Source organism: Aotus nancymaae, unplaced genomic scaffold (genome assembly GCF_030222135.1).
Source record: "Aotus nancymaae isolate 86718 unplaced genomic scaffold, 86718_ANA_hifiasm-v0.15.2.pri h1tg000040l, whole genome shotgun sequence".
In the NCBI taxonomy this organism is placed as follows: Eukaryota; Metazoa; Chordata; class Mammalia; order Primates; family Aotidae; genus Aotus; species Aotus nancymaae.
The window spans coordinates 56,148,002-56,161,311 of record NW_026988454.1 but is presented as its reverse complement, the minus strand read 5'-3'; the positions used below and the strand labels follow the sequence as shown (position 1 = coordinate 56,161,311).

The 13,310-nt window shown below is 40.4% G+C and overlaps 1 protein-coding gene across 1 annotated transcript in view; it reads left to right on the top strand.

The window, feature by feature from the left end:
- Positions 1-13,310, top strand: part of SLC16A10 (solute carrier family 16 member 10) — a 152,802-nt gene that overhangs the window by 127,610 nt on the left and 11,882 nt on the right. The window contains exon 4 of the mRNA XM_012438442.2: positions 4,988-5,131. Coding sequence (XP_012293865.2) covers positions 4,988-5,131 — 144 coding nt within the window. The remainder of the gene's footprint in view (positions 1-4,987; positions 5,132-13,310) is intronic.

Genomic DNA, 13,310 nt, shown 5'->3' with positions numbered 1-13,310 from the left:
TAACTGCTACAGCAGTGGATGATAAGTACTGGGGGTGGTGGAGGGGTTGTTTTCCTCGGTTTTGTCTAGAAGACAGTTGCAGTTATTTTAGTCCCACAGTCTGCACTGCTCCCCTGGGACTGTTTTTGCCCTGCTTTCCTGGCCTCTGTGATGGGGCCTTTGTTATCACTTTATAGTTGTCAGTCAGCTGTCACTCCGAGTCCTCTGTCAGAAATAAAGTTACTTTTGTTTGAAGAGTCTCTAGTAATCCCCCTTCTTTTTAAACTATGATTCCCCAAAAAACATATAGTCTAACTTGTGTGCACCAGTATTTTATCATATTAAATAACATCCATAAACCTTACATAAAAGCCATTAAATAAAAAGTACTCACCCCCTTAAAAGGAGGAAGATAATGACCATCAAGGCATGGCCAAAGTACACAATCTTAGAAAACAGTATAGTAGGTAATGATTGGACCTTTTTCATCAACGGCATTGGCATCCTTGCTTTGCAGGTGTGTACCACCACTGGGTTTCAGAGGTTTCTGTAAATAAAGTGATTTGGGGTTCCCTTTTGTTGGGCATTCTTCTATCATGAAACCATTTGGTGATGGGAAGCTTGAGTGTCTAATGCATGTATGTGTCAGCTTTATTGGAGCTGCTTTTGTACTGTGGCCACCCATTTAACTTCCTCTGTGGTTGATATCTCAGATCTAGAGGACTCTGCCTTAGCTTCTTCATCAGAACACGATCTGATATCTCCAAATATCTTGCACTGTGGCTCCTCTGTAAGAGAGAGGTGGAGAGGAGAGAGACCAGGGCTGAGTTCCAGTGAGATGATCACTTTCTAAGGCTACTGCCTGAGACCTCTCAAAAAACAGGATCTGCCTGTGGGCTCTAGTGAGGGGAGAGGAACCTGCCTTCAGTTGGCTAGTCAGAAACAGTTATCCAGGGCCAGGTATGGAGGCTCATGCCTGTAATTCCAGCACTTTGGGAGGTCAAGGCCAGAGGATTGCTTGAGCCTAGGAGTTTGAGACTAGCCTGGGCAACCTAACAAGAGCACATCTCTACAGAAGTGATTTGAAAATTAGCTGGGTGTGGTGGCATGTACCTGTGGTCCCAGCTACTTGGGAGGCTGAGGTGGGAGGATTGCTTAAGCCCAGGAGGCTGCAGTGAGCTATGATCATGCCAGTGCATTCCAGCCTGGGCAAGAGTGAAACTGTCTCCAAAAGCAAAAATGTTTCAGGCACAGGCAGTGTTGAAGACATCAATTAGCAAGGTTTTGTTAATGCCCTGGAAGTGTGCAGCCCAGAATTAAACAGATGTTTAAGAACATAAATAAAATATGAATTCCTGACAATTAATACATTTAGATAAAGTCTAACTTATCTTTAAAGTTAACTTTAAACAACTGCTCTACAACTTAATATATCCCCTGTGTAGACAGTGGCCTCTAGTGTAAGCTTTGGTTTAAAAAATAAATTAGGTTAAGTATGAAAACACCTCTTCAACATTTTCATATCTCTACAACTGTTTATTAGAAGTATCCACTTTGTCCTGTATTCACTTTCTGCTGAACTAAAGTACATGCCAGTCTCCAGAGGATGACAGATAGGCAGAAATTTGTAAAACAGTTAGCAGCAGTCATGGATGGTCCAGGCTACAAGTAGAACATACCAGACCTCTTGGGTACTGCTGCCTCAGTGAGAAGGATCTAGAGATCCAGAATCTCTATTCCCTCACGTACTGACCAAATAAACTTTTTTAGTTTGCAGATTTTGGTGGGAACAGGGAGGGAGTAGCTGAAGCTGAAGTTCTTGCTTTATTTAAATAATCATGACAGTAACAAAATTCGGTTAAATAATACCCCTTCTGGGCCGGGCATGGTGGGTCATGCCTGTAATCCCCGCATTTTGGGAGGTTTGAGGCAGTCAGATCACTTGAGGTCAGGAGTTTCAGACCAGCCTGGTCAACATGGTGAAACATATCTCTACTAAAAATATAAAAGTTAGCCAGGTGTGGTGGCACACACCTGTAATCCCAGTTACTCGGGAGGCTGAGGCAGGAGAATCACTTGAACCAGGGAGGTGGGGGTTGCAGTGAGCCAAGATCACACCACTGCACTCCAGCCTGGGTGACAGAGTGAAACTCCCATCTCAAATAAATAAATAAATAAATAAAATAATAATGCCCCTTCTAGTTGAAGAACTAAGTTCCCACTTAAGCATAATTTGGGCTTACCCAATTTATCTTCTTTCAAAATACCTCAAACATTTCACCTTATTATTCCTTTTAAGGATTACAAAGTAGAAGAGGGGTCGGGGAATAAACCACTAATAAAGAATAATAGCCATTTGACAGACATGTGTTCTTAGTTTCATTTTTAAAAATGTCTGGTAGATTCAGTCTTTTATGAATACTAAGGAATGTCTCTTATTTTTGTTTGTTTGAGACAGGTTCATTTTGAAACTAAACTGGTGTTCTCAGGGAGCATAGGTTAGAGGGGAGAGATTTAGAAGTGAGGGCCCAAGCAAGAGGCACTGCTGTTAGAAGGCTACTGTAGTGGTCCTCGTAGGGAGTGGTAGGAACGGAACTAAAATGCCATGAGGAACGTGGGCCAAAGGAAGCAAGTCTGAGAGATTTAGAAGGTAAATCATTAAGATTCAGCAGTGACTCTTGGATTTGAAGAGGGAAAGGGAATTATCTAGGGTAGCTGTCAGTTGCTACCATGGATAGTTGGGCCAAGAGTAGTGTATTAAGTGAAACGGGGGGCAGGCAATTTGTGAGGGGGAATCGAGTTCAGCATGGGGCGTGTTGACTTTGGATATGTCTAATTTTACGTGAAAGTGTCTACTTAAGAGAATGTGTAGAGACACTAACAGGGCTGGGTAGGAACACATAATACCTAAGGTGCCAAATGAAAACTGTTGGCAATAACAAGAAGTTAGAAAGTTAAAGAGGGTAGAAGAGGCAGCAGAAATGTAGATGGGTAAGAACATCTTAGCATGTTTGACATTGCGAATAAACCTGTCCTACTGGGCCAGATGGGATTATGGCTGAGATCAAAGCAGTCTTAATGCAGTTTGCAGACGTGTTTTGTTTGGCTTTTGCAGGGCTGGATCACACAGTGTCCTGAATTTAAATTAGGTGCCAACATTTCCACACAAAATCCAGACTTCTGACTTTCTTTTAAATAAAAGGGGCCCCAGGGGTAGATTTGGCAACACTCGTAGTCCTATAGATAACAATCGACTGAAGTATATGTCCTTTCTCTCCAAGGAACCTGTTTTACTTTTTTATGTTATTTTGTTGGGCCCTTAGACATTTGAATTTTCTACTGTTTTGTGCTTGTTGTTGTTTGTTTGTTTGTTTGTTTAGCCAGGCTTATAAGTCAGATGAATTTTCTACCTCTGAGTCAAAGATCAGTAGGTAACAAAGGTACAAAGCTAGATTAGCAACAGGTTACCGAGGGCTTTGAATACCAAACTAAGGAGTGTAAACGTAGGCAGTGGGCCACCTTTGAATAAGGAATTGATGAGATTAAAGCCATATTTAGGAGGATTATTCTGGACCAGTATGAAAACACAGAAACTAGGGCGAACGGTTACTAGTTTTGAAAGAGAAGAGAGAAAGGAGATGGTGTTGGGATATATAAATGGGCTTTTACAATGCAAAATGGAAGTGTTTTATAGTGATATCATCTAGAAAAGCTATTCACTGCCACGTAAGGCACTATATGGGCAGTTGTATTTGGTGGGAAATTTGTTTGCAGACTTCCAGAACTGAAACCAATGTGTTGTGTGGGGACAGTGAGTGTCGGGCATTATGGAAAGGTCAAACAAGATATGCTTACGTGGCCCACAGGTCGCTGTAGTCTCTGTTCTAAGTACACTGTAAATGGAGAAATGCCCTTTTAAAAAAAGGCTAAAATTAATATCTGATTGTTATTAACTCTTTGCCAAACACTGTTCTAAGCTCTTTACACAGGCATTTTATTTAATCCTCACAACCAATTTCTGAAGTAGGTACTACTGCAATTTCCATTTTATAGACAAAGAAACTAAAACCCTAGAGGTTAAGAACTTATCCAAAGTCACAAGGCTGATAAGGACGGAACCAGGATTTGAATGCAAACAGTCTGCCTCTCCAGAGGTTTATCGTTTAACTGCTATGTTAAGCTGCCCCTGCATCTTTATCTGTTCTAATGCTACACAAATAGGCAACTTTACAGGTAGAGAACCTTATGCTTTCATTCTGGAAGCTCTGTTATGACTTATTTCAGGAGTGTCAGTTTGGTTCAGGTCCTCCTAGAAGAAATGAAACTCCAGAGTTGACCTTTGAACTATCTCTTAGGGAGCAGATAAGTCCTTGGGTGACCTTGAGAGAACAATTATGTTCAAATGTCTGTTCTCTTCCGTTAGCTAATGGCTCAGTGTTAGCTTATAATTGTATGGTTCTAACCCTTTGTTGAAAAATAGCTCTTATAAAAATGCTTTTTTTCTTTTTTGAGATGGAGTCTTGCTCTGTTGCCCAGGCTGGAGTGCAGTTGCACGATCTCAGCTCACTGCAACTTCTGCCTCCTGGGTTCAAGGGATTCTCCTATCTCGGCCTCCTGAGTAGCTGGGATTACAGGCATGTGCCATCACGCCTGGCTAATTTTTGTATTTTTTGTAGAGGTTTGATTTTGCCATATTGGCCAGGCTGGTCTCAAACTCCTGACCTTGTGATCCGCCCACCTTGGCCTCCCAAAGTACTGGGATTACAGGCATGAGCCACTGCACCCAGCCATAAAAATGCTTTTTAAAGATGAAAGCTAAAACATGTTCAATTTTTTTTCATATGTTTTCATGAAAAATTATCATAGGACAAATTTTATAAATATTCGAATTTGGAAAAAGTTGTGAGCCTATAACATTGCAGAGAAGCAAATGCATTTGATGCAAAGCCTCAAACTTGTCAAGTTTTTCTACTATACTTAGTGTGGTTTCTTTCTCTTTGGCCTACAGATGAAGCATGTAAATGAAAGATTTCAAGATAAAAAAAATAAAGAGATTGTTCTCACATGCATTGGCATCACTTCAGGAGCTGGACGACTGCTCTTTGGCCGGATTGCAGATTATGTGCCTGGTGTGAAGAAGGTTTATCTGCAGGTACTTTTTTACACCTTTTTTCCCCTACAAAAATTTATTCTCATCACCTGATGGCTTATCAAATGTGCTTACATGCTTAAATTCTTGTATAAAAATGAGAAATATTTTCTATGACATAATTCCTATAGGCAGTTTTTCAAGGACAAAATTAGTTATGAGTCTGTGTTTTAAACATGAGAAATTGGCAATGAAACAACATTTCCTTTGTTTTGTTATGGAACTCCACCAAACCAGAATGGTTTTCATGCATTGATTTTTCTAAGAAGAATGTTTTTTGGTGTAATTCTCATAGTCATGTGCAGATCCTGTGCCCTCTGGGTGTCTTATGAAATTTGGTCATGTGTGTGACTTTTGAACTTCTTTAGGGCAAATTGCCTCCTGGTGTTTTGGGGTGAGTATAAACAAATGCTAATTCCAAAATCTCTACTGGCAATCAACAGAACAGGTATTGAAGTGACTCCTTCATGCGACACACTGTTAAATGCTGAAGAGTTAAGTGAAACATGGTCTGTGCCCTCAGCTAGTAGTTAATGGTCTCATGGGAGAAGATAAAACAGTGTTGCAGCACAGTGGAATAATGGATTTGCTAGATGGGTGCCATGGCAACACCGGGCACCGTGCATCTGAGTCACTAGTGAGGGTCTGAACAGAGTTAAAGAGGTGAGGACCAAATATGTGGAAAAGGAAGACAGAGAAGCGTGCACTGAGCAGAGACAAACACATGGGAAAGCTGTGGAGGTGTGACATGGGAGGATATATCTGGGAAACCGAATGTTTGAATGAAATAAAGGAAGAATAGTGGATGGATTGGTTGGGGAGATAGACAGGAAGCAGCTTGGGAAGGGCCATTATGTACATGAACTCTATCCTGAAATCTTCCAGGAGCTATTAAAGGATTTTAAGCCAGAGAGTGACATAAGTTGGGGCAGCAGGAGGTTGGTGTTTTTTTGTTTTTTGAGACAAGGTGTCACTCTGTTACACAGGCTGGAGTACAGTGGTGCCATTATGGCTCACTGCAGCCTTGACCTCCTGGGCTCAAGCAATCCTCCCACCTCAAACTCCTGAGTAACTGTGACTACAGTTGCATGCCACCACACCTGGCTAATTTTTATATATTTTTTTATAGTAACAGGGTTTCACTGTCTTGCCTAGGCTGGTCTCAAACTCTTGGACTCAAACAATCCACTCATTTTGGCTTCCCAAAGTGCAGGGATTACAGGTGTGAGCCATGCCCAGCCAGAGCTGTGTTTTATCAAGATCAATCTCAGCCATGTATGGTGGCTCATGCCTGTAATCCCAGCACTTTGGGAGGCCGAGGTGGGCAGAACACCCGAGGCCAGGAGTTTGAGATTAGACATGGCGAAACCCCATCTCTACTAAAAATACAAAAATTAGCCAGGTGTGGTGGCATTTTCCTGTAATCCCAGCTACTCAGGCGGCTGAGGCAGGAGAATCACTTGAACCTGGGAGGCAGAGGTTACAGTGAGCCGAGATTGTGCCACTGCACTCCAGCCTGAGTGACAGAGCAAGACTCCATCTCTGGGGCGCGGGGTGGGGAAATCAATCTGGTAACTATGATGAGTGGAATAGAATGGAGGAGGGGGTAAGAGTTGAGATAGTCACAAAAGGCCACATACAAATGAATGATTTCATTTATATGAAGTATCCAGAATGGTCATCTCTGTCTCTTTCCATAGAGAAAGAAGGTAGATTTGTGGTTATAGGGGCTGGGAGAAGGAGGGAATGGGGAGTAACTGCTTTGTGGGGGTAACGAAAATGTTATAAAATTAGATAGTGATGATGGTTGTACAATATTGTGAATATACTAAAACTCACTGAATTGTACACTTTAAATGGGTGAATTTAATAGAATATGAATTATATCTCAATAAAGCTATTTTTTAAAAAGGCTGGGCATGGCGGCTCATGTCTGTAATCTCAACACTTTAGGAGGCTGAAGCAGGAGGATCACTTCAGGCCAGTTTGAGGTAATCCTGGAATCATAGTGAGACCCCATCTCTAAAAAAAAAAAAAAAAGTTTTTAAGTTAGCCAGACATGGTGGCACACACCTGTAGTCTTAGCTATGCAGGAGGCTGAGGTGGGAGGATCGCTTGAGCCTAGGGCTTTGAGGTTACAAAGGAGTATGATTATGCCACTGCACTCCAGCCTAGGTGACAGAGCGACACCTTGTCTCTAAAATTTAGAAAAAAAGAGATGAGGCCCAGGGACTAGTTGGAAACTATATTAAGGTAGTCCAGGGGTCTAGACAGGAAGAACCAAGGCAGAGATATTGAGATCAAATGGAATAAGCTAGGGACATTGAGAATCTGATGAAGCCACTTACACTGGATCTGAGATTTGTGACTCAGGTAATGGAGTGGATGGTTTTGCTATCTTATCAAGATCAATATTCAGTAGATCTAAGTACGGTGATGAATTTTTTTTTAATTGAAAAATTTTTTTTCACCCAACCTACTTGCCTCTGCCCCAACAATGAGTTTATTTTTGCCATGTTAAGTTTGTGATACCTGTAGGAAAGCCAAGTTGAGTTTAGAGCTCATGGAAGAGTCTGGATAAGAAGCCTGTGGGTTAAAAGGCCTGAGAGTTTGGCATTGATGGGCTACATGAAGTCAGTGGAGGACTAGGGAGACTGAAAGGGAGTGGCCAGAGAGACAGGGGAGAAAAACAGGGACGAGAGTTTCTCGGGGCAGGAGTGGTCAGCAGTGCCAGTAGCTAGTGACAAAGAGGCTGAAAGGTTTTCATCGAATTTAGAACAGGGAGGCTATGAGCGACCTTACAGAGAATGGTTTCAGTGGATGGCAGCTGTGGAAAATTGATCGTGATCATTTTCACAAATGGAGATATCGACAACTTTGTCCAAATGCTTGGCTGTGGAAGGAAGGTAAAGGCGAGCCACAAGGGAGGCCTTAGGATTTGGGGATTAAGCTTGTCAAATTATATCATCCATGAAAGGCAGTATTTGAGCAGGGCCTTGAAAAAGAAGTTAAATTTGGACACAGGAAAATTATTGGAAAAGGTATTACAGATAAAATTAACTTGCATTAATTGACTTGATAACAGTCAACCATTTATTGAGGACTTTCATGTGCCAGACAATGAACTGAGTGCTCTCCATGCGTCATCTCATTGATCCTTGCCTCAGCCCTCTAAGAGTGGAGGTACCATTGTTATTTCCACTTAGAGATGTGAACACTGAGGAACAGAGAGGCTACCTCACTGTGGGTGTCAGTGTGTATAGAGGTCCAGGCAGTCACAGACAGTCTGGTCACACAGCTAGAAGGAAGTGAAGGCAGTTGGTAATGTGCTACTTTTAAAAATGTATTTATTGGCTGGGCACAGTGGCTCACACCTGTAATCCCAGCACTTTGGGAAGCCGAGGCAGGTGGATCACCTGAGGTCAGGAGTTCGAGACCAACCTGACCAATACGGTGAAACCCCATCTCTAAAATAAATAAATAAATAAATATGTATTTATTGTATCACAATCACTTTGTCAATATCTCACTGTAGACATCCTCATCTAACAGTCTTGTTCTCCAGTGTCAAGGGAGCCCTCTAATGGACATTTGTTGCACTACAGACTTTCAGCTTTCATTCATTCAAAAACTTGAGTGCTCCTGTGCCCCAAGCACCAGCTCAGATGCTGTTAGGGTGAAGCAAACAAGACAGACACAGTCCCTGAGTTCCTAAAGCAAGACTGAAGCAGGAAGATGCCAAATGTGTTTGGAAACCCAAGAAGATGGGGAGAGTGGCATGGGAAGAGACTGGGAAATTAGAGTGGGCCAGATTAGACTTAACCTTGAAAGCCAAGATGAAGAGACTTTGCTTTCAGAGTAGTGGACTTTTGTTGAAGGATGTAGGTCTGATTTTACATTTTTAAAGTCACTGTGGTTGTTCTGTGTGTGGAGGACAGATTACGGAGGGGAAACAAGAGTGTAAGAGGGGAGGAAGACCCATTAGGAGATCAGTACAGGGTCCAGGTGAGAGATGATAGACTATGGTGCTGTAATAGATAAAGTCATGATATATTTTATACAACAGCACTTTATTCCAAAACAATTTTTGAATGTCCTCTTCCCCTAGATAGGGCAGACAGATCATCTGCAACATTTTTGGAACACATTTTAATACTTGTTTCTAGTAATTTACAAAAGAAAATATAGCCTTTCTTAGCTTGTCCCATGTTGGTCTGCAGTTACACAGCAGTAAGTTAAAAGTTAGTATTGTGGGTTTAGTTTGTGGTGGACCAACAGAACTCTGTTGCCAACTGTTTTCTGTCCTGGGTGCCTAATCAGAGGCTCTGAAAGTCTGGAGACTTTATATTGACTAAACTTTAGGAACGTCAATTAGATGTCCATCTCCAAGATGCCTTCTTATTCAGGTGCAGCTCATTATTTCCTCTTGAGCTATATTTAAGATTCTTGAGAAAAACCTAAACTGACATTTCTCTAGCAACACTCTCCTTGAGATAGAAATGGGAAAGGTAAGAACAAAAGGAATCTTTTGTTCCCATGTACATACACTAACTCACAGAAGGTTAATTCTTCTGTAGCCTGTGCTATTATAACAAATATTATATTTATGTATTTATGATATATGATATATTTCCTCAAAGAAAACAAAAGCAATATAGACATGTAAAGTGTCACCCACTTATTGTCAGTGCCATAGCCTAGGAGAAAATAAGGAGGCTGTGTATCTCTTATTTGAATCTAACACGAGCTGCTGTGTTTGAGGGCAAGTTTTAAAAGATTGTATGTAATACTAAATTTATTCGTCTTTCACATTGAGTCCCAGATCACCAGATCAGTATTTGATGCCTGGATTAATATTTATTTTGGTGAGTGCTGAAGCACTGAATCTGTTACATGTGTAGTTTGCCAAATGTCGGCATGTGGTCCTTGTGGCTCAGGCATCCCTGCATATAAGGAATAGGTATATTCTCACCAGCCTCACCCACTTACCTCCAAATTTAGCCAGATTCTAGGTAGAAGCATCTGCTGGGAAGGAGCATCACTACAGTAGCTACAAATAAGGTGAAAGAAGCAAATTATTTTTCTGAGAAGCACTTAAAGAATAGATGTATAAATTTCTATAAACACAAGTCTTAAAAGAAAATGAAAAAAATTACATTTAAATAACTACATAAATCATTGTCTAATTTTAAAAAGAATATAACAATATAGTTTGAACAGAGAAAAGGACAACTTGCAGTTGGGGAAGTATAAAGAAATAATATGCTCGAAATATATAGCAATAAGTTAGAAACTTTTACATAAATAATTTTTTACAAAACTGACCAAAGAACAAAAATTTGAAGAGGCCAAGTTCCAGGACTCATATTACATAAATTGTTCTAAAATAACATTAGTACTTAAGCAAAGTTGAAAAGTTAACAAAGCTAAGTACTGTACTAGGCTTTAAAAATTAACTAGGTATTAAAATTCTACAGAGCTGGTTTTCTTATCTTTAAAGAAATTTGTTGGCAGGCAGCTCTGGTGTTCAAAAAACAAAAAGGGAAATGTGCACTGACCAAAATAGGAAAAGAATATGAAGCACATTAAAATAAAAATATATATATTCCTGAAAACCTTATATAATTACAGTGGCATGGTTGGGAATGTTTGGTCTGTAGTTTTAACAATTAAATCCATTAAATCTGGCCCCTTACCATCCTGAAGTTTTATTCTAGATTCCTGGAGTTTGTGATTATAGATATGTTTCTAATATTTAAGTAAGTTTCTATGTTTATCTCCTTTTGTGTTTGTATATAGAATAAAAATGTTTCTACTGTTAAGAATATTAGGGTTGATGCAGTGGCTCATGCCTGTAATCCTACACTTTGGGAGGCCAAAGCAGGTAGTTTGTTTGAGCCCAGGAGTTCAAGATTGACTTGGGCGACATAGTAAAACCCCATCTCTACAAAACATAAAAAATTAGCCGGGCATGGTGGCGTGTCCTAGTTACTTGGGTGACTGAAGTGTGAGGGTTACTTTGAGCCCAGGAGATTGAGGCTGCAGTGAGTTGTGATCACACTACTGCATTCCAGCCTGGGCAACAAAGTGACACCTGTTTCAAATATAAAAAATAAAAAATTGGGGTTTATCTACTTAGATATTCAATAAAAATTACTACTTAAATCTTTCCCTACTTGTTAATTTCAAACCCCTTTCTACATTTTATCTTTAGGTCTCTTTTTGTCTCAATAAATGGGACGCATAAGGAAGTCTTTTTACTTGCTCAAGGTCATAGAGAGCTTAGAAGCTGATCATGTCCCTTTGAGCCCCAGTTCTTTCCAACCTGCTGGGCTTACAGCCTGGCAATTACTGCTAAGCAGTTATGCTCATGCTGTCATGGAAGTTGTGTTGAAGAGGATATTTAATTAGCAAATACAAATCAGAAGAATAGGGAGATTTTGTTCTTTAGAAATGCCAGTGTGAAGTGCTAGGCTTATTTTTCAAATGGCCAACTCACAATCTTAAACTAACCATAATTTTACCGTAAGATCATATTTTAGTGATTGAAGAAAACATGTACCAACTATATGATATGATGGTGTCAAAAAGAACTAACCCAATATGAAACATTTTTCAAGAGCATGTTTCCTATTTTGGTGTCAGTGGACCACTTGTGTTAAAGTTGTGAAAACCAACACGCCTGAATTCCACCCAGAACTCACACTCTGCACCTTCAGAGCCCCTCAGATGGTGAGTGGCTGTCCTGAGGTGTACTACCAACCTCCAGCATCCGTAGGTCCGTAGGCATGCTAGTGGAGCCTAGGAAAAATAGAACAGATAAAGACAGTGATGCATGCACCTATTTTATCTGGTCTCTCTTTCCTCCCCATCCTCACTGTCATTGGGAGGCAACCTCTAGGCACAGTTCTGTTCACTGCCTGCTGCTGCCTACGTGGACCATGGGTTCCAGGATGGCTCCATCTTCTGTGCTTTGGGCACATTACTTAACCTCTCCCAGCATCACTATCTTCATCAGTAAAATGGAGATAACATTAGTAATCACCTCATAAAGTTGTTATGAGGATCACCAGTGAGATAATCAATCTAAAGTGCTTACAATAATGCTTGGCACTTAGTAAACACTAAATAAATGATAGTTGCTATAATATGCATACTTTTAAAAAACCTGATGCTTTTAAAAACATTTTTTCTGCTGATTAGTAAATTGTTCAGTTTTAATAAGTTCTGTGCCTTAAAAAACGTATTGAATTAACTATTTTCTCCTTTTTTGTGCCCACTATGCTGTATTTTTATTTCTTATTTTTTTGTGTCATTTTATTTATTTTATTATTATTTTTTTGAGACAGTCTTGCTCTGTTGTCCAGGCTGGAGTGCAGTGGCATGATCTTGGCTCACTGCAACCTCCATCTCCTGGGCTCAAGAAATTCTTCTGCCTCAGCCTTTCAAGTAGCTGGGATTACAGGCGTGTGCCACCATGCCCAGCTAATTTTTTTATTTTTAGTAGAGACGGGGTTTTACCATGTTGACCAGGCTGGTCTTGAACTCCTGACCTCAGGTAATCTGCCTGTCTTGGCCTCCCAAAGTGCTGAGATTATAGGTGTGAGCCACCACGCCTGGCCCATACTTTGAATATATAACTACGGCAGCATATAAACACTTCACTTGTGCTTATTTAAATATCCATCTTTCCATAACCCAGGGGTAGGAACAGAGTCTTATTCATTGTTGAAATCTCTAGCACATAGCACGGTGCCTACCAAATAGTGGGCAAAATCAGGTTTTTGATTCTATTAACTACTCTAATACTGAAATGAAAGTGTTCAATGGCTCAAAATAAATATCATAAACCTTAACTCTGGGGTGCTTAAATTTATTTGTAATGTCTGCCAGTGAAGTATACATAGTTTTAAAGGTTAAAAAAAATCAATTGTTTAATGAATTTGAGCTGATTGAGCACTGACCAGGTACAGGATCCTTAAATTTCATAAATTTTTTTTTTTTTGAGATGGAATTTCACTCTTGTTGGCCAGGCTGTTGTGTAATGGCATGATCTCGGCTTACTGCAAACTCCGCCTCCCGGGTTCAAGTGATTCTACAGATTCAGCCTCCCAAGTAGCTGGGATTACAGGGATCACCACCACGCCCAGCTAATTTTGTATTTTTAGTAGAGACAGGGTTT